Raw genomic sequence first — 20,738 nt, 5'->3', positions numbered from 1 at the left:
AGAAATCCACAAAATTTTCATTTTAAGCAGAAGTGACAAAAGCTAACTCTCCACTGTAAAGTCTTATTCCAGCTGAAGTATAGAACCAGACTGAGAATGCAGATCCCCACAGAATGCTCCAAATCGTGTCCAGAACAGATAACAGATGTGTTCTAGATACAGATCCCAGTGGCCCCCAGCAGCTAGGCTAGGCAGTAAACTCCCTCAGGCAGCAATGCCACGGAGCCCCCTGGTCCAGTCACTCCGGTGAACTGAGGACATATAATTTCCTGAGTGCTGTGATACACACAAAGTTGAAAAGTTCTGCACTGAAAAACAGAGCTAGGAAACCTATTAAGAGTAGGCAACAGGGGATGTGGATATGGCCTAGTGGCAAGAGTGCTTGACTTGTATACATGAAGCCCTGGGTTCGATTCCCCAGCACCACATATATAGAAAACGGCCAGAAGTGGCGCTGTGGCTCAAGTGGCAGAGTGCTAGCCTTGAGCAAAAAGAAGCCAGGGACAGTGCTCAGGTCCCGAGTCCAAGGCCCAGGACTGGCAAAAAAAAAAAAAAAAAAAAAAAGAGTAGGCAACAAGCTATGTGCCAGCCAATCACAGCCGTAACCCTAGCTACTCAGGAGACTGTGATCTGAGGATAATAGTTGAAAGCCCTGCCAGGGCAGGAAAGTCTTGAGACTCTTATCTCCAATTAACCACCAGAAAAATGGAAGTGGCTCAAAGTGGTAGAATGCTAGCCTTGAGCAGAAGAGCTCAGGACAGAGCCCAGAGCCTGAGTTCAAGCCCCATGCACAACAAAAAGAAAGAAAGAAAAACAATAAAGATATCCTATATCCTAATTGACAGTAAGGTTAAAAATGAGTTACGGCCAGGAGCCAATGACCCTAACTACTCAGGAGGCTGAAGATCTGAGGATCATGCTGGAAGGCCGGCCCGGAGAACAAAGTCCATGAGACTCTTAGCTCCAAATAACCACCACAAAAAAAGCCAGAAGTAGAGCTGTGGCTCACGTGCTTAGAGCACTAGCCTAGAGCACAAACACCCAGGGATAGTGCCCAGGCCTTGAGTTCAAGCCCACGACTGGTTAAAAAAAAAATCCATAATGACTTTACATTCACAAGGACAGCTATAATTAAAAACAGAAAATAAGATACTGACACGGATATGAGGAAACTGGAACTCAGCTGGTGCAAATGTAAAGTGGTGTAGCTACTGCAGGAACCAGCCATTCAAAAACTTAAAAAACATAAAATGACCCAGCAATTCCACTCTGAAGTACCTATCCAAGAGAAATGAAACAGGTATTCAAAGAAAATTTGTGAATGCTCACTGTAGCCTTACTCTTAATAGCAAAAAAGTGGAAAAGATGAAAATGGACATCAACTGGACAAACTGTGGTATGTTTACACAATAGAATATTTAGGCTAAAGAAGGAATGACATAACTGTATGCAACAGGAATGAGCTCTGAAAACAACTCAAATAAAAGAAGCCAGACACAAGAAGCCGCCTATTATATGAGCACCACGAACAGATCATCTAGGCTGGGGGTATAAATCAGCAGTAGAATGCCTGCCTAGAAAGCACGAGGCCAAGTTCAAGCCCAGTATTACAAAACAGCAGCAGCAACAACAAAAACCAGACACTCTACAGAGATGGGAAATAGAGAAATGGTTGCCCTGTGGTGGAGAATGGGAAGTCGCTGCTTAATGGGAAGTACAGGGGTTACTTTTGGAGATAATAAAAATACTCTGTAATCAGAGGGTGGGTGTCTATTATGCAACACAGTAAATTTTATGTTACATAAATTTTACTTCAGGTTTTAGAGAAACAGAGGGGGAGACAGAGAAAGACAGAGAAAGAGTACATGCAAGTGCACCAGTCCTGGGGCTTGAACTCAGGGCCTGGGTGAGCTTTTATGCTCAGGGCTAGCATACTACACTTGAGCCACAGCTCCACTTCCAGTTTTTTAGTGTTTAACTGGAGCTAAGTGTTAGGATTTTTTAAAGCAGGTAGCCGGTAAAGAAGAACAAATGCCATGCATATTCAGGCTGGAGAGAAAGTTTATTCTGCTGACCTGCTCCCAAGTTCAAGGTGCAGGAGGTGGGCAAGAGAGGAGTCACCCCCAGGGAGGATGCCTTCTGTAGGGCAGGGATGGGGAAGTGTGGCCAGGATGTGACCTCAGGGAAGGGGGAGGTAACTGCTGCCAGGTTATGCGGGTTACCCAGGTAACTGGGTGGAGACTTAACCAGGTGGGGCATCTGCATGGAGCCCTCCAGGAGAGGACCTTACAATAGTCTCAAGCATTTTCCTGCCTGGGCTGGTTTTGAACCATGGTCCTAAGATCTCAGCATCTGAGTGGCTAGGATCACAGGTGAGCCTCAGGCAACTAGGCAAAGGGCTGGTAATTCTCTCTCTTTTTTGTCCAAGACTGGGACTTGAACTCACTATGTGATGCGTACCTTTGCTCACTGGCTGACATTCTACCACCTAAGCCATGCCTGTCCTTGTGGGCATTTTTTAAGTAACTACTGCAGGTGCTGGTGGCTCCAGCTCCTCAGAAGGCTGAGGTGAGGACGACAGTTTGACGCTACCCCAGACAGGAAAGCTGGACTCTTATCCCCAATTAAACACCAAAAAGCCAACATGTAGCTGTGGCTCATGGACAGTGCAGAGACCCTCAGGTTCAAGCCCCAGAACCACCCCCCCACCGCCCCCCGCAAAAAAAAGGAACTATTCTCAAAATGCTGCACAGCAGAGGGCAACGACAGGACATTAAATCTGAAAACAGGATTGGCCAAGCCACTTCCTTACAAATTACTTTCATCACCAAATCAGACTGTACTCCACCCAAAGACTTCACAGTAATATATATAGACAAACTAGCCAGGGTAAAATAAAGTGACAAATTGATTTCTAAAAACTAGTGGTGTAAGCAGAAGCACTCATCGTTTAGGTTCATGAGTCAGTGGTACTCTGGAAGAGCCACGGACAAACAAGGGTAGGGAACCGTCTATGTGATCACATTGCTACTTTCCAATAGAGTAGCGTATTTACTTATGCAACTAAAAAAATACAGATATGACAACCGGAAAGCCATAAAAGGACCTAGAGACAGTGAAAACAAGCACAGACGCATGACTCACAGGAACCGCCGGGGCTGGTTGGTATGGGTCAGCAGAGGGCAGAACTGGAGAACCGCAAATGTGCTCCCTTATCAAAGAGCTATTTATAAGGCTTTCCAAAGACCATGGCTCTCTTTTAATTAAGAAAGAGAAAACTTGTAGTTATGCGAGTCACTATCACCCGGGAAAAGGATATTCTCCACCTCTAAGCTAAACTTCAAGGTTAGACAAGCCACCCAAGATCTTTCCTCACAGCTGAGTCCCCAGAAGCACTGTAAGAGGTCGGCTCCACACCACCCACCCAGGGTGCTCAGCGCTCAACAGACCAAACGTCACGGCTGTCGCTTGTCCCCAACTCCACACCCACCAAGTTACCATGGAACGATGTAAACAGAATATAGTTTCATACGCTATTAGCTCTGATCTAAGTAGCTGACATAATACCAATTAAATTTATAATGATACTGGAGTAATAAAAGAGTCCTTGGCGCAATTCTCTTTGCAAACATGATTCAAAGGGTGGTTTTCACTTTGCCCTTTCAACTTCCAGATGGCAGGCCAATTAGAAACCACTCAATCCCTTGACTCAAAGTGTTTGGAAGGAGCTATTTTATTTTCAAAAAGGATACCACATCTGTTTGAATGTCTAGCTACTCTACTAAGTATTCTTAGAATCTGTGTTTTCAGACTCCCAATGAATGATACACTAGCTAGAGTCTAGAACCTGGTCCTGGGTTCCCACTCGGGCTCCCTTCTTTGATTCTCACTCCATCCAAAACATGGACAGAGGCACCAAGTTCATGAGATGGCTTCACCCAAGTCCATGACTATTGAGAAGTAAAAGCAGCAGACATCACTGACCTCAAACCACTCCATTTAGCCCTACCCAGTGCTTTATTTACACTTCTTGAAGAGGCAGACTTTGGGCCTTTGCCTACACAAACATAATGTATACCATACCAACAGTGGATCCTTCAAAGAAAATACAGCAAGTTATATGTTCTTATGGAATATCTGATGGCAGCTTAAAAATAAACTACTTACACTTATTAGTGTAGATGAGAGTTCAAAAACCTGCTATTGGGGCTGGGGATATAGCCTAGTGGCAAGAGTGCCTGCCTCAGATACACGAGGCCCTAGGTTCGATTCCCAGCCACATATACAGAAAACGGCCAGAAGCGGCGCTGTGGCTCAAGTGGCAGAGTGCTAGCCTTGAGCGGGAAGAAGCCAGGGACAGTGCTCAGGCCCTGAGTCCAAGGCCCACGACTGGCCAAAAAAAAACAAAACAAACCTGCTATTGAATGAAAAAGTAAATGTAAAAGGCAGGAACAACATGATGTCATCAATCAAATGTAAGATGCATATGTAATGTGGAATGGGAAAATGCAGACCAAACTCAATAGTTGTTGCTTCTAGTTAATGGCAATGAGATTGGCATGTGGGAAGGACGAATGATACAATGTCATTGGTACTGTTCTATTTTTGCACACACACACACACACACAAAAGTAGCTAGGCACTGAGCACCTGTAATCGTAACTATTCAGGAAGCTAAGATCTGGGGATCATTGATTCAAAGCCAACCTGAGCAGGAATGTCCATGAGACTCTTACTCCAATTAACCAGCAAAAAGCCAGACGTGGAGCTGTGGTTCAAGTGGTAGAGTGCCAGCCAGCCTTAAGAGAGAGAGAATGAGAACCAGTGCCAAGGCCCTGAGTTCAAACCCCAAATGGGCATAATATATATATATATATATATATATATATATTACGGAATGCTAGGGCAATGGGTTATAGTTCAGTGTACTTGCATAGTATGTACAAGGCCCTGGGTTATAGATCTTAAGCATGGCAAAGAAAATCATCAGCTAACATTTGTCAATTTTCAGTGGTGAGTAGAGAGGTATTTGTTAATCTAACTTTCTTACATTTTTGTATCTTTTTCCCTAATTAAAAACACTTTTTGATCTTATAAACATGTGGTGGCAATATTCTCAATCAGCAGATAGCTGCTGAACACACACCACATGCAAATAATAAAATCCAAACACAGCACTTACCATATGCCAAGTATAGTGCAAGTGATTTCCAAGAAGCAACTCACCAGGCTGGTACTTTCTGTGAGGGAGACATGCTATTCCCCTCAGCCTCTCCCACTCTGCCAGAAGCTACTTACTTGCAAAGGGACACAATTCTCTGATGACAGGCTCCGCCCACCTCTGCAGAGAGACCTGTGGTTGTCCATTTATATGCCTAACTCTGGTGTCATTAGTGTCGCATAATAAAACCACATTCTTCAAACTGCCTTTTTTGTATGTGCACCAGCTGGGACTTGAACTCAGGCCTCAGATTCTCACTTGGCTTTTAGGCCCACAGCTGATGCTCCACCACTTGAGCCATGCTCCTAGGTTCTAACTTTTCGCTGGTTAATTAGAAATAGATATTGCTGATATAGCTTCCTAGGCTGACTTTGAACCTCAATTCTTACATCCAAGCTTCCTGAGTAGCTTGGGTTATAGGGGTGAGTCAGCAGCGTCCAGCTCCAAGCTACTCTTTATAAGTAATAAAGGTAAAAGGGACTTTTTTTTAAGATAATTTTTTTGTCTGTCTTCCTTTCCAGTATTCTCATTCTGAGTAGGAAACTAATGGTATTTATTATCCCCTCCATCTCAATCACTGCTGCTGTCACTTTACAATGTTTAGGCTTAGAAACACTAAATTTACCTGTGATGGAAGTAAGTGGCAGAGTTAAGAATTCAGATTCATATCCGTCTGATTCTAAATTATTAAGCCAAGGCCTTAAGATTTTTGCTAAGAATCCTCAAGGTAACTCAAAGTTTTCAAAGGATGAAGTGTTCCTCAGAACATACCCAGGTCTCAAGGATAGGAAGAAATTATGTGTAATGTGTGGTATACACAGGGAATAAAGTTAAACTACAGGAGATGACCAAGATGCAATGTACTTATACACTGTCAAGTTAAAATGAAAGCCCTTTGTACAATTACTTAAATTTAAAAAAAAAAAAGTACAGAAGATATGAAATCTTGCCAAGACAGGCATTGTGGTATACATATATATGTGTGTTTATGTATATATAGACATAGACACAGATGTGTATATATATATGTATATGCATATATGTATATATATATAACACAATGTCTTGGAAAGATTTCCTATCTATCTATCTATCTATCTATCTATCTATCTATCTATCTATCTATCTATCTAAACACATAGGAGGCTGAGGCAAGAGAATCACAGTTGAGTGGCCAGCCCAGGAGATGAGTAGGCAAAAGCAACATGCGGAACAGTTTTGAAGTCGTTTATTTTTCCCCAGTGGTACTGGGAATTGAACTACCACTGGAACCATGCCTGTGAAGCAGTTTTGAAGGTTCAAAGGTTCATAAAAGGATCTGATACTCAGCCATTCCCTCCCAGAAGTGAGGTTCCACAGAGAGCACTGGGCCAAACCAAACTCTTTTTACCCCCCCTCTGAAGTCTGATCATTTATCTGTTACTCTTTAAAATTCTTACTGTGACCAGACTCAGCAGTAGAAGCTCTCGCAGAGGACAGCCTTGGATTCCTAGCAATCTGTTCCTGGCATATTCCTTTGGCTTCTTTCATTTTCTTGGCCAAATACTCAGCATCTTGCTCATTTTTCTTAGTACACAGTTTTCTTCAGAGGAGCATGCCAGCATTTATGCTGCAGGACATGGAAAGTAGATGTTCAACCTTGGGTGCTCAGGGTCCTAGGTTTCTTATCTCTGTTCAAGGACTTTCTGAGAACATAGTGGTGGTTACCATCTTTTAGAGATTGAAACATTTGCAATTCTGCTAGTGCTTTGGGGACCCAGATAACAGGGTACCATAGAATCTTCCTCTCTCTCTCTTTTTTTTTTTTTAACAATGTCTAAGTTGAGAAGACTCATTCTGCCATTCTCAATGTAACCCCAAGTAATTCTTTGGTCTACAACAGGAATGCCCCAGACTCAACAGCAGGTGAACTCAGCTAGGACAGCCTGCTTCAGGGTAAAACCTTGTTAGTCCCATCATTAATTCCAACCTCATAATCTATTCTCCTACCAGAGCATCAGCAGCAACTTTTGTGACCATATGCTTCAAAAAGAACAAGTTTTGCATTTGTTCATCGTCTTCTGCAGTGAGTCTGTGACAGACAGTGGCTTCATCTTGATGCAGCTGCTAGTCAAGAGGTACCATCAAAAAAGAGTCCAATCTGCCTTTTTTTTTTTAACGCAAGGGTTTGATATATAGCCCAGACTAGCCTCAAACTCATAATTCTCCTGCCTTAATATGCTTTTAAAATTAGTTCTGAAGCTTGAAAATTGACTAGAAAACACACTGATCTATGAATTAGCAATAACACATCTGTTCCTATAAACATGAGGAATGTCTGCAGTGAGATAATCTCTGTGGAGCCTAGTACCCATGGAATGCTGTGTGCAAACCACAATGAATGAATCACATCAGCACTGGGAATAACTTGTTCAGAATAAGTAGTGCTTAGACAAATAAGTAGAAGCAACACTGATTTCATTCATTTTAGTTCCCTTCTTGGACTGTTCCAGTCTCATTTCTCTCCACCAGCATTCCAATCACTGTTTCTTTACACATCTTTTCTTTTTCCTACTGATCCTAGTGCTTTAACTCCGGGTCTGGGTGCTGTCACTAAGCTTTTTTGCTCAAGGCTAGCACACTACCACTTAAGTCACAGCTCCATGTCTGTCTTTTAACTAGAGTTAAGAGTCCCATGGATTTTCCTACTGAGGCTAGCTTTGAACTGTGTTCCTCAGATCTCAGACTCCAGCATAGCTAGGATTACAGACATGAGTCACTAGTGCCTACCATCATTACGCACTTGTCCACACTCTGGTTTGAAATATTCTCCTCTGCTTCAGCTCAAATTAGCAAAGTCCTTATTGACCTTCAAAATCCCAGTGAAATGTCTCCTCTTCTTTGAGTCCAACCTAGACCCCTGCAGCTGAAGAGTGAATATTATATGCAGAAGGAAGAGGTTCAAATTTTCAGTTATTGACTCTTCTCTTTCAACCCTTCACCCTATCATCTTGTCTCTAAAACCTCTAGAGTCTGACCACCTCCAATGCCACTCTAGTCCAAGCTGCCACCATCTCCCCTGGATAATGCATGAATCTAGGTAATAAGGCAAAACAATGACCTAAGAAATGTTTAAGAATATTTTCAAAGCCTGCAGGGTCAATATGCTCACATCCCAAAGCTTTAGGTAATAACAGGATCTTCATTAATGAAGGCTTTCCCAAGACTAAATTTTTACCATGTCATCCTCCAAAAATCTCTAATAAAAACAGCCCATTTTCCACCTTCAGTGTTAATGTGGACAAGTTTAAACACCTTCTGTTCAAATCCTACCTCCTTCTCCCCCCTCAAAAAAGAAATGCACAAAGGAAAAGAATTTCAAATGAGACTTCAGTATACAAAAATCAGTAACTTCAGAAAACCCAGTAAGCCCTCAGGTGAGTCAACAAACAATGCAGAATACAAGAAATTTAACTGAATATCTAGTCCTGGTTTCCACAGCCACTAAATATATAGCAAGCATTAGGAAAGGCATTTAAATTACTTCTTCAGTGATCTTCACCAGCTTCACAAGCAAGTACCAGATTGCTAGCTCTATATTATGAACAGTTATTTCTATTATTAGGGAGAAGTTAAGGACAGAGAAATCCAGTCAAATCAAAGCAAAACTTTTATGCTGATACTGTAGATTAAAGTTAAATGCAAGTACACTGGAGTTGCAAGTGTGGTCAATATTATCAAAGAGCCTGGTTCAAAATACTTAAGTGTGGCCTAGGGGTAGAGTGCTTGCCTAGCATGCAGAAAGCCTTGGGTTCGATTCCTCAGCACCACATAAACAGAAAAAGCCAGAAGTGGTGCTGTGGCTCAAGTGGCAGAGTGCTAGCCTTGAGCAAAAAGAAGCCAGGGACAGTGCTCAGGCCCTGAGTTCAAGCCCCAGGGCTGGCCAAAAAAAAAAAAAATACATAAGGGAAAGCACTAAGTAAAATGGTGTTTTGCACACCTAACCTACCCATTCTAATCACGGCCCTCCCTCTCTTTCTCCCAGGCTAACTGCACATTCCCACTGTCAAACAAGACCACAACTGCCTGGTTAATCTCTATCACAAGCATTGAATCAGAGCATGCTCTTTGAGCCCCTGGACACAGGCCCCCCACAATAAGTGGATGTGGGGAGGCAAGCCCTGTGGAGTTTAGGAAAAGGGAAAGCTCAAACAATGTTCTTGTCAGCACTTTAAACAAAAAATCCATTCAATGGGAATAGCACCATGTTCCTTTTGCCCTTTCTTCCTAGGAACTAAATTAAACAGATTACAAACAGTGGCAAGAGCGGGCCTTAGAACAGCCTCCCCCTTATTTGTTATTTTTAGCAGTTTAGCCCGACAACGCCTGACAACTAAACATGCCTAGAATAGCTCATGGGAGGGGGATTATCAGATGCTACCAGCAAAAAAACCCAAAAAACAAAAAACCTAGTCATCACTTCCTCTAACCCTAAGAAAGAGCCATTTTCCATGTCTTTACAACATCACACAATTTGAGCCTTTAGAGTCAAATATAAAAACAGAGTGCTTATAAAACACCAGTGGAAACTGATAAGGTTTCCTGCCCTGGAGTATTGTTCCAGCCTAGCATGTGTTTTCTTAAAAACAAAAGCAGAAGCAAATGAAATAAATCGTTTCACACAAAAGTTAGGTGTACAATGCCTTCTGTGTCTATTCTGGAAATTTTTCCTTAAAGGATGATTGTGTACCCCCAAAGAATAGCTTCAGTGAATGGTGACTAAGTTCGAATATTTTTACTATGCTAGTAGCAGGTGAGAGATTTGAAGGCAAAACAAAGTGGGATTGGGGAATCTCTTCCAATTAACCATAATTAGCAATACAACATCCCTATATATTCTACTTGAAGAGGAAATATAGCCAAAATATTGAAAACTACAAAGACCAAATAAAAATGGTAAAGTTAATGACAAAATAGCTGTACAAATTAACTAAAATTTATTTTAAAAAATACATTTCATACAAATTAACAAAATTTACAAAATGCTAATGTACACTCAAGAGATCTAATCAAACAACAACACTTTCTGAACAACAAGGACATGAATATCAACACTGTATCATATATTTCATAAGACAGTACAGAACAAAACACTATAAATGAATAAAATGATGTCTTCCTGGGTATATTAACTTAAGTATGGGGAGTTACTAAGCTCCTGTCAGCACAGCTCTACCCAAAGTATGTGTCTCCTGTGTCAGTGTAGGTTTGTTGTATTAACAAATGTGTCCCACCAGGCGCTGGTGGCTCACACCTGTAACCCTACTCAGGAGGATGAGATCTAAAGATCTCAGTTCGAAACCAGCCCAGGCAGAAAAGCCCATGAGACTCTTATCTCCAATTAATCACCCCAAAGCCAGAAGTGGAATTGTGGCTCAAAGTGGAAGAGTGCTAACCTTGAGCAAAAAGCTCAGAAACAGCACCCAAGCCCCAAGTTCAAGCCCTATGACTAATAATAATAATGTGTCCCTTTGATGTGGGATGTGTTGGGAGGCTGTATATGTACAGAGAAAAAGAGGAATCTCTGTACCTTACACTCAATTCTGCCGTATACCTAAAATTTCTCAAAAACAACATCTACTTAAAAATTGTGCTCATTTTTAGAAATCCAATGAAAAAGTAAAAGATGTTCTGTAGGAAAAAAGTATATTTCTAAACTAGGCAATGAATGCCCAATACAAAATACATTTAGACTGTCTCACACTTATGCTTATACGCCACAGTGACTATTACAAAAACATCAAGAAGTGTGCCATAATCTTGTGTTATACTGTAGATGACAAATCTGTAGGTGGTTTTTATTTTAGCTTAAAAAACAATATTTTACCAGACACTGGTGGCTCACGCCTATAATCCTGGCTATTCTAGAGGCTTAGGTCAGATAATCAGTTTGAAGTTAGTCCAAGCAGAAAAGTGTGTGAGACTTCACTGCCAATTAACCAACAAAAGGTTGGGCTGGAAGTGAGATTCAATGGTCAGAATACAAGCTGTGAGTAAGCTAGCTCAGCCTGAAACTCCTGATTTCAAGTCCTAATTCCACCAAAAATACAGAACAAAACAGATTTCTTGCTAGGCCTATACAATCTTAGCTACTCGGGAGACTAAGATATTAGGATCACAGTTCAAAGCCTCCCATGCAGGAAAGCTTGTGAGACTCATCTCCAATTAACTAATAAAAATCCAAAGTGGAGGTGTGGCTAAAGGACAGCGCCCAGACCATGAATTCAAACTCCATACTAGCGCACGCACACACACACGCACACACACACACACGTTTCTAATTAATTTTATAAAGTAAACGATCTAGATATGCAAGGACACTTTTTATTTTGTTCTCATATTTTCATTCTAAGGAGGTTATTTTTGCTGCCAAAGTAGCAAAAATTTCAGAAAAAGACCAAAGTTGTGAGATAAATGACACTAAATAGCTTCTAATCCAATCATTTTACAGATAAGGAAACTAAGGTAGGGTAAGAGAGTTAGAATCAAGAACTCATACATCAACATGGCTTTAGGTAGTGGTAATCTAGTAAAATTGGAGACCTCTGTGTTCTTTTCAACTGATATGTGACCCAAACTCACTAAATACAGATGTGGCCTTCAGTGACCATGAACAACCTTGCTTTTTCTTGCTAGTATCTATTACAACAGATTAGAGGACATCTGTGATGAACTGAAACTGGTCAGAAGAATCTAGGGTATAAGAAAAAGTTGACTGATTAATTTCTCCTTACCATATAATCACAAGAGAAGGACGGTGGGCATTAACATTTTTTTTTTTAAACTCACAGTCTAACTCATCAAAAAAAATCATTCTCTAGATAGCCTAAAAATTACGTGAGGAACTCTCAAGCATGGTTAGGAAGGGGCTAAGGACATATTTATGGCTACATAGACAGAAAAGAATATATCAGGGAAGCATTTAACTGAAGAGTGAGAGGTCGTTAACACTCTAAAACATTCAGAGGAACAGTGTGGTGTGGGCACAGGTAAGTATTCCAAGGAGAGTTACAGGCACCTTGGCAATATGTCCAAGAAAAAAACAACCGATTCAAGATCAAAAGGCTGAACTCTGGGCTAGCTGGAATGCAAGTCCAATTACCTCAAGTTTCTTACCTTAATCACAAAATAAAGAACCATCAGGGAAGAGATGAGATCAAAGGTGTGTATCTGTAAAATCTCTGTAATATATATTGTTCACATAAATAAAAGCTATTCTGCTTACACGTAGTTCTCTTCAGCCCTACTGAAAAAAAAAACAGATCACAAATAGTTTATATTTGGACAAATTTCAGTTCTTGGATCACAACACATGTACCACTAGCCAACGTGCTGGTAATACTGATATACAGGGAATGCCCATATGGGCTTTGGGGATCAATGCCTACTCTGGAAGCTACAAAAGAAGGTCCTGAAGCTACATTAAGCCCTAGACATCAGAACACTGAGATTATGTATAGTTTACTAGGAACTCTGGAGTTTCCAACCACCAAGCTCTTTTAGACTAAGTTTTAAATAACTGGAAACTATTTTAAAACAAATACCCATTTTTATAAATGTGAAAAATGCAAACGAGGGCTGGGGATATGGCCTAGTGGCAAGAGCGCTTGCCTCGTATACATGAGGCCCTGGGTTCAATTCCCCAGCACCACATATACAGAAAATGGCCAGAAGTGGCGCTGTGGCTCAAGTGGCAGAGTGCTAGCCTTGAGCAAAAAGAAGCCAGGGACAGTGCTCAGGCCCTGAGTCCAAGCCCCAGGACTGGCCAAAAAAAAAAAACCAATGCAAACGAATGCAATAGTTTATAGATAACTATTCATATCTGATATCCCAATGTATGCAATCAAAAAAATGTTTAATCACTTGGCCCAAGAGTCTTCAGGTCAAAACAACACAAAAAAAATTTTATTTCAGGGGCTGGGATTGTGGCCTAGTGGTAGAGTGCTTGCCTAGCATGCATGAAGCCCTGGGTTCAATTCCTCAGCACCACATACACAGAAAAAGCCAGAAGTGGTGCTGTGGCTCAAGTGCTAGCCTTGAGCAAAAAGAAGCCAGGGACAGTGCTCAGGCCCTGAGTTCAAGCCCCAGGACTGGCAAAAAGAAAAAGGAATTATTTCAGCAACATATTTTATTATTATTATTTTTAAAAGGTTGTGTAGCTGGTGCAAATGGCTCATGCTCATAATCCTAGCTACTCAGCAGGTGAAGATCTGAGAGTCATGGTTTTCAAAGCCAACCAGTGCCAGTTATTCCTCAAGATTATTATCTCCACAAGCTAGAGGTATAGCTTAAGTGGTAGAGTGCCAGCCTAGCAAGCTGAGGCCCTGAGATCTAACTCCATGACTGGGAAAAAAAAAATCTCCAATTAACCAGCTAGAAGAAGCCTGAACTGGAAGCTAGACAGTGGTAGAGCACCAGCAGTAAGCAAAAAAGCTAAGTGAAAACACAAAGCCCTAAGTGCAAGATCCAGTAGTGGCCACCCCGCCTGCAACACGCATACATGCACAAGAGGAGTTGGTTTGGGGGAGAGGGAGCACACTAATGGAGAGAGAAAGGGTAAGCAAATGCAGTCAAGATCTTCAGTGCACATCATGTAAAAATTAAACTATGTAAGGGTAATGTGGGGGGTGGAAATGAAGATGAATGATGTAAAGGATGCCACCAATCAAGATGCACTCCACCAGAGCCTCACATGAAATTGAAACCTCTCTGTATAACTACTTACTTTAAAAAAAAAAAGGGTTGCTGAAAATGTACATAAAACTAAAATCGTCTGAATTGCATGTTTATGTTTGAAATCAACATTTTCTTAAAAGCAATAAACCCAGTGCTAGTGGGTGCCAGTGGCTCACACCTATAATCCTAACTACTCAGGAGGCTGAGATCTGAGGACCGTGGTTCAAAGCCAACCAGGGCAGGGAAAGTCTGTCAGACTCTTCTCTCCAATTAACCAACAAAAGCTAGAGGTGGAACTGTGGCTCAAGTGGTAGAATGTTAGTCTTGAGCACAAAAGCTCAGGGACAGGACCCAGGCCCAGAGTTTAAGCCCTAGGACCAGCAAAAACATAACAAAATAAACCTGCTGAGGAAAGAGGGAAAAAAAAGGAAATGGAAAATGTGCCCATAGTGTCTAGCTATCTAGCTCCTGATTTCAAAATCATCAAGCTAATTCTTACAGTAGTGAGTTTATACTTTTTTTCCAGGATTCAAACTCTCCTGGGGTGGGGGTAATAGTCTCTAAAAAATAACTCCCCAGCAAGGGGCTAAGATAAATTGTACATTCTATGAGACCTCTTAAGGATGAAAATGAATAGTCTGATAATATTTCTATATAACATGACACTAAAGAACAATGAAAGTTAATGGGTAGTAATTAGTACTTCACAAACACAGCTAAGCAAAAGTAGCAAAATGAAAGAATAGAGTCATTTTGTTTATGAAGTCCAAGAGTAGGCTAAACTATATTGTCTTGGGGATACTGTATACTTGCAGGTAGTAAAACTACATTTTTAAAAAATGAAATAATTACCATAAAAGTTAAGATAGTAGTCAGCTGTCTAAGCACACAGGGACAGAGGCATGATGGGGGAACAAAACAGAGTGGGGCAACTCCTACGTCTCATTAGTATTGGATATCCCAGCCTCACATTGTTATCAATAAGCTATATATATTATTTAGTACACAATTCTGTAAATGTTATATCGCACTAAAAAAACAAATAACCAACCAAAATTGTAAGGAATTCTACACTGAGTTATACAAGGAGTTGAACCATACTTCCTGTTTGGTGTTGAAAAGACATTCTAGTGGCACAGGCCTGTAATTGAATTCAAGCACTTAGGAGGCTGAAGCAGGAACATTTCAAGTTTGAGACAAGCCTAGGCCAGCAAGTCTATTGACCAAAAAAAATCTATCACTAACTCTGCTCTTAATTTCTCTCCTCTTTTCCCTAAAAATACAGGTAACGATCAGTGCCTATCTGCTGGCACCAGTAACTCATGCCTATAATCCTAGCTACGTAGGAGGCGGAGGCCTGCATCAATGTTCAAAGCTAGGCTAGTCAGAAAAGGTCTGTGGGATGCGATCTCAGATTAACTATCAAAGTGCTGGACTGGAGCCAAAACTCAAGTGGAACATTGCCAACCTTGAGCAAAAAAAAAAAGACAAGTGAGAGAGCAAGTTCTATGTTCAAGCCAAATTACCAGCTCCCCCTTCCCCCAAAAAAGCAGTGCCTATTATATAGTAGTCTAATGGTGTTACATCCAAAGAGAGGTCCTATCATATAACTGTACCAAGTCAAAAATGAAGTACTAAGGGAAAAACTGGACATCCATCAAAATGCCAAACATGCTATGGAAAAAATCACCCTCAATAGGCAGAGCTAAATTTCCTCAAACATGGGAATTTCTCCAAAACATGTTCTCATCAAAATATTAGAATCAAGCCAACTGCAGAGTATCACAGGCACCTCCTATCCTGTTCTCTCATTACTTTTCTTCCTACTTATTCCAGCTAAGTTATATAATTTTGGTTAGTCAAACCAAAATTGTCATTTTTGTGGCAGAATCAGTACACTGAAAATCAGGACTTTATTTAATCCTTTAAATTTTTACTTATAGCCTAGCCTGGGAGAGCTATTTCAGCAACTCTGCTATCAAAATACTCTGTATCAGAGGTCTTAGGCCAGGAACCAGGAGGCCCAGGATTTCCTTATTCTTGCTCTATCATGGCTAAGGGCACTGGTTGTAGAAAGAACAATTAATTCTGCTTGAGAAAGAAAAAAGGTGGTAAACCAGCATATGAGTGTGCCTGAAATATAACAGAGAATTTGGGTTGAAGGCAGATGCGCCTGAAGTACTCATTGTTTGGCCCCCATCTGACAAAAAAAAAGAAAGAAAGAGTAAAGGGAATTATGGCCAAACCATGTTCAAATGTAACACTGAAAACAGCTATCACAGGATTCCCCATAGTTGAGATTCATATGGTCAAGAGTCGAGCTCTAAATGCCTATACCAAAAAAGAAAGAGCTCTCAAATAGCCTAATGGATGCCTCTCAAACAGGAACAATCTAAACCCCAAATTAGCAGACAGAAAAGAAATAATAGCAAATTGGGCATAAACCAATGAAATGAAGATTTAAAAAATTACACAAAGAACCTCTAATCGAAGCTACTTTAGCTACTCAGGAAGCTGAGATCTGAAGATGGTTCAGAGCCAGGCTGAATAGCAAAGTCCATGAAACTCTTATTTCCAACCTTTTGGTGGAAAGGTCAGAAGTGGAGCTGTGACTCAAGTGGTAGAGTACTACCTTTGAGCCACAAGAAGCTCAGGAACAGCACCCAGGCCCTGAGTTGAAGCCCCAGGACCGGCACAAAAATAAAATAAAATAATTTTAAATTACATACACAACCAGAGAAACTGTTTTTTTGTTTAACATTTAACATTGATAAAACTCTCAACTAATGTGACCATAAGAAAGAAGAGCCTCCATTCAAGAACATTAGAGGTGGCTGGGGATTTGGCCTAGTGGCAAGAGAACTTGTCTCGTATACATGAGGCCCTGGGTTCGATTCCCCAGCACCACATATACAGAAAACGGCCAGAAGTGGCGCTGTGGCTCAAGTGGCAGAGTGCTAGCCTTGAGCGGGAAGAAGCCAGGGACAGTGCTCAAGCCCTGAATACAAGGCCCAGGACTGGCCAAAAAAAAACATTAGAGGTAAAAAGAGGAACTGCACAAAAAAATACCAATGAAAGTCAAAGGATCATAGGGGATGCTCTGAAAACCTATACTCAAATAAATAAGAAAATCTAAAAGAAATGGTTGTATTTCTAGACACAGTTGACCTTTTACAAAATTGAACCAAGGTGACATAGTCATTTAAACAAGAAATGAGATTGAAGTAGTAATTGTAAGATCCACCCCAGGGAGGGCTCCATGCAGATGCCCCCCACCTGTTTAAGTCTGTGCCCAGTACCTGCGTTTCCTAGGTAACTGGCACACCTGGAGGCGGTTACCACCTCCTTCTCTAAGGTCAGAGCCAATCCACCTGGCCAGATCTCCCACCTTTTCCTATAAAATCCAGCTCAACACAGTCCTTGTTCCATTTCCTTTTCTCTCTTGCTCTCTTTCTCTCTCTCTCTCTTCTTCCTTCCCCTCTGTCTCCCCATGCCTCCATCTTGTGTGGGCTGGCAGTTTGCTCTCCCCTCAATAAACTCCTTTCTGCCTGAACCATGTGGCGGAGTTTCCTTTCTGGCGAACCTTACAGTAATAGTCTCTCAACAAAGGGAAGTCCAGAGCCAATACTCAACACCCACACTCCTCAAATTCCATGAAATAGAAAGGGAGGGAACACTACCAAACTCATTCTATGAAGCCAGTATTACACTCATTCCTAAATCAGACAAGACATACATACAAGAAAAAAGAATTAGAGACCAATCTCTGATTAATGTTGATGCAGAAAGAAATAGAGGAAGACATCAAAAGACAAAGACCTCCCCTGTTCATACTGCCATTTATCGTGAAAACCATCATAGTGCCAAAAGTAACTACATGTTCAATGTAATACTTATCAAAATCTCAATATCACCGAGCACAAAGTGGCTCATACCTGTAACGACAGCTTCTCAAGAGGCTCAGATCTTAGGACTATTTACTCCAGAACAGTTAGGCGGATAATGATGTAAGATACAATAGCCAGGTGTCCTAGCTACTCAGAAAGCCAGTCCAGGCAGAAAAGTCAGTAAGACTCTTAGCTCCAGTTAACCAGCAAAACAACAGAAGTGAAGCTGTACGTGAGGCTGTAATTCAAGTGGGGGAAAGCTCAGGGACTATGCCCTGCACTGGGACAAACCCCAATCCTGATACAAAAACAAAATACAACCACCACCTGGTTACCACAGGAGAGCAGTTTTATCTTAAGTTTTATTTGTTGTTTCTTTTTACTTTTTGGTTTCGTTTTTTCAATGCATCTTTCTAAGCCACAAATCTACCGTCAAGTTTATTTATCAACAGTCTAACAAAACTATACACTGAATGTTTCCAGGCCAGTGCCCCGGAGAGGTCCCCAGAGACTACAGGGGTGTCTCCCCAATTCAACAGTGGGCTGAGTCAGATTCTAAATACTGCTTCAAATAGTTTGTAGTGACTTGATAAACTATTAAATCATGGTATATCCACCCCGATCTTGAGAAATTTTGGTCATTTTTTTTGTCCAATCTCACTTTCAATAAATACAGGATAGATTTTTGAGCCAAAGAACAAAAACTATATCCCAAAGATCTTAGCATAGAAGGAAACAGTAATAAACTTCAATTTCCTAAAAACTTATTCTTTTCTATCACCTTTTATCCTAGCTTAAATAAATATATTTTCTTCCATGGAGTACCCATCTGTAGACAGTCACAGCTCAGTAAGCCCTCAGACAGAACGAGCTCTTGTCACCAGCTAGTCTTGATCTCAAACTTAAGATTAAAGAAGCTACAACATGCACTAGAGACACTACAACACCTCTAACAGCTATTTCAATCACCCAGCTCACTGCAATGCCCCCTGGCACAATCTACTCACCAAACCCATTTTTTTGGATTCAAGAACAAACCTACTAAATATAACAAAAGATGAAAACTAAGCTACTTGATCACTGTGGTGTTTATGCATTTCTCTTTTTATACTTTTTTAGAAATAGACCTGTCTATGAAAAGACAATGATGAAAATACATTGAGATTAACAGCAAACATCCTGTCTTTAAAATTGTCCACTGTTCCAAAGGGTTTTATTACTTTTGTTTTGTCACTACATTGCCATGAAATACTACTATTTCATGGCTCTAATCCTATTAGACAAACAAAAATACACGAACCTTTCCAGAAACACATTTTCACTTAATATGACACAATGAGATTATTAATTTTTCTTAAAGTTGACTGCTTTGTCAAAATTCACTCAAACCTACCTCTAGTTCTTTAATTTTTTCTTCTGCTATTTTCTGTTTCTCTAACAGCTGGTTGTGAATTACCTCTTTGGATTGAAGAATAAACCTATAAAACAAAGTTGAAAAGTAAGCTATACATTCATCAAAATCAATAGCTATATGCTACAAACTTCACACTTGAGAAAATTGATAAAACTTAATGTGAAAAACTCAGGAAACCACTACAGTCTGTAAGTCTTCATTGTGGAAAACAAATAATGACTTAAAAGTATTTTCTACTTTCTTATCAAAGAGAACCAGGCTTCAAGTAGATTCATTAAAAAATAAAGTCATAAAAATCTTTTAGGAAAAAATTCAACATTAAAAAAATTACATAACTTTTTTCAATTATTTAACTTAACTTTTATTCATACTTTTCTAAATAGTACTTGTAAAGTGAAGCTTTCCCTTTTAAAAAAATTTGGTAGTAGCAGTTAACTCATGACCTTTGAAAATTACAATCAAGTACTGTGTTAGGATCAATGCATTAGTGTTTATATGAGCTCCTCACACAAAAATCACTGTATAAGCCTATTATTATTATTTCCAGAGTATGTAATACCTCTGAAAAGCTCAAAATGCACAAATGGAAATTTTCTTTTTTTCTCCATTTTATAATCACAATCATTATTTACCAGATGAGGGCAGAAATATTGAAGAAGCTTTAAAAATGAACACTGAACCTGTTTTGAGGCTTTATGTTCATAACTCTGCTGCAGAGAATGGAAGAATAAACTTTTATTGTTTCAAGTAAATGAACTAAAATACGTCCCTTCTACTAGAACCAAGGGAAAAGCCCAATTATTTAGACCTCTTTCAAGGCTGCCTAACTAAGCCAAAAAAATTTCAAGTAAAGATTATCACTAATCAAGCAGACTATTTCTTCTCTTTGCAGCAGAATTCAACAGCAGAGAACTAAACATTCTCTCTTAACAAGAAAACACACTTAAGGTAGCAATATGCAATTTCTTCTCTCTACCCAACAGAAACAACACTGTACCCAAGTGGTCTCTCACCAAAAGGGTCTGTTACTATAAAACACAAGCAAAAAGAGACCAAAAAGAACAAGCTATGTTCTAATACCTACGAGGAACCTTCCTTCTTCATGAATAGACCTTGTCATATCTATTAATGCCATCTGATTAAAAAAAAATATCATCTGATAAACTCTCTTTTTCACTCCATGAATTACTAAACCCCACTTTTGATGTAGCCAGCCAAGATAATTCAATCTTTGGTAGTAACTTTTTTTGTGCCAGACTTGGGGCTTGAACTCAGGGCCTGGGCACTGTCCCTGAGCTTCTTTTTGCTCAAAGCTAGTACTTTACCACTTCAGCCACACAACCATTTCTGGCTTTTTCTGTGTATGTGGTACTGAGGAATCCAACCCAGGGTTTCATGTATGCTAGGCAAGCACTCTACCAATAAGTCACATTCCCAGCCCAACTTTAACTTTTGTAAGAATTTTATGAATAGTATATACTAGAAAGATTGCCCATATTGC

General features: G+C 40.3%; 1 protein-coding gene and 1 long non-coding RNA gene across 2 annotated transcripts in view; both read right to left on the bottom strand.

Annotated features, from left to right (window-relative positions):
• Positions 1 to 20,738, bottom strand: part of Pfdn1 (prefoldin subunit 1) — a 54,450-nt gene that overhangs the window by 9,918 nt on the left and 23,794 nt on the right. The window contains exon 3 of the mRNA XM_048331574.1: positions 19,217 to 19,301. Within this exon, the coding sequence (XP_048187531.1) occupies positions 19,217 to 19,301 (85 nt within the window). The remainder of the gene's footprint in view (positions 1 to 19,216; positions 19,302 to 20,738) is intronic.
• LOC125340123 lies at positions 3,646 to 4,782 on the bottom strand. The gene is made up of 2 exons (XR_007208690.1): positions 4,415 to 4,782; positions 3,646 to 4,197 (listed from the first exon to the last, which is right to left on the bottom strand). It is a non-coding gene; the product is annotated as an uncharacterized LOC125340123 (long non-coding RNA).

Source organism: Perognathus longimembris, chromosome 22 (genome assembly GCF_023159225.1).
Source record: "Perognathus longimembris pacificus isolate PPM17 chromosome 22, ASM2315922v1, whole genome shotgun sequence".
Lineage (NCBI taxonomy): Eukaryota > Metazoa > Chordata > Mammalia > Rodentia > Heteromyidae > Perognathus > Perognathus longimembris.
The sequence above is the reverse complement of the archived record's forward strand: the minus strand, read 5'-3'. Positions and strand labels throughout refer to the sequence as shown.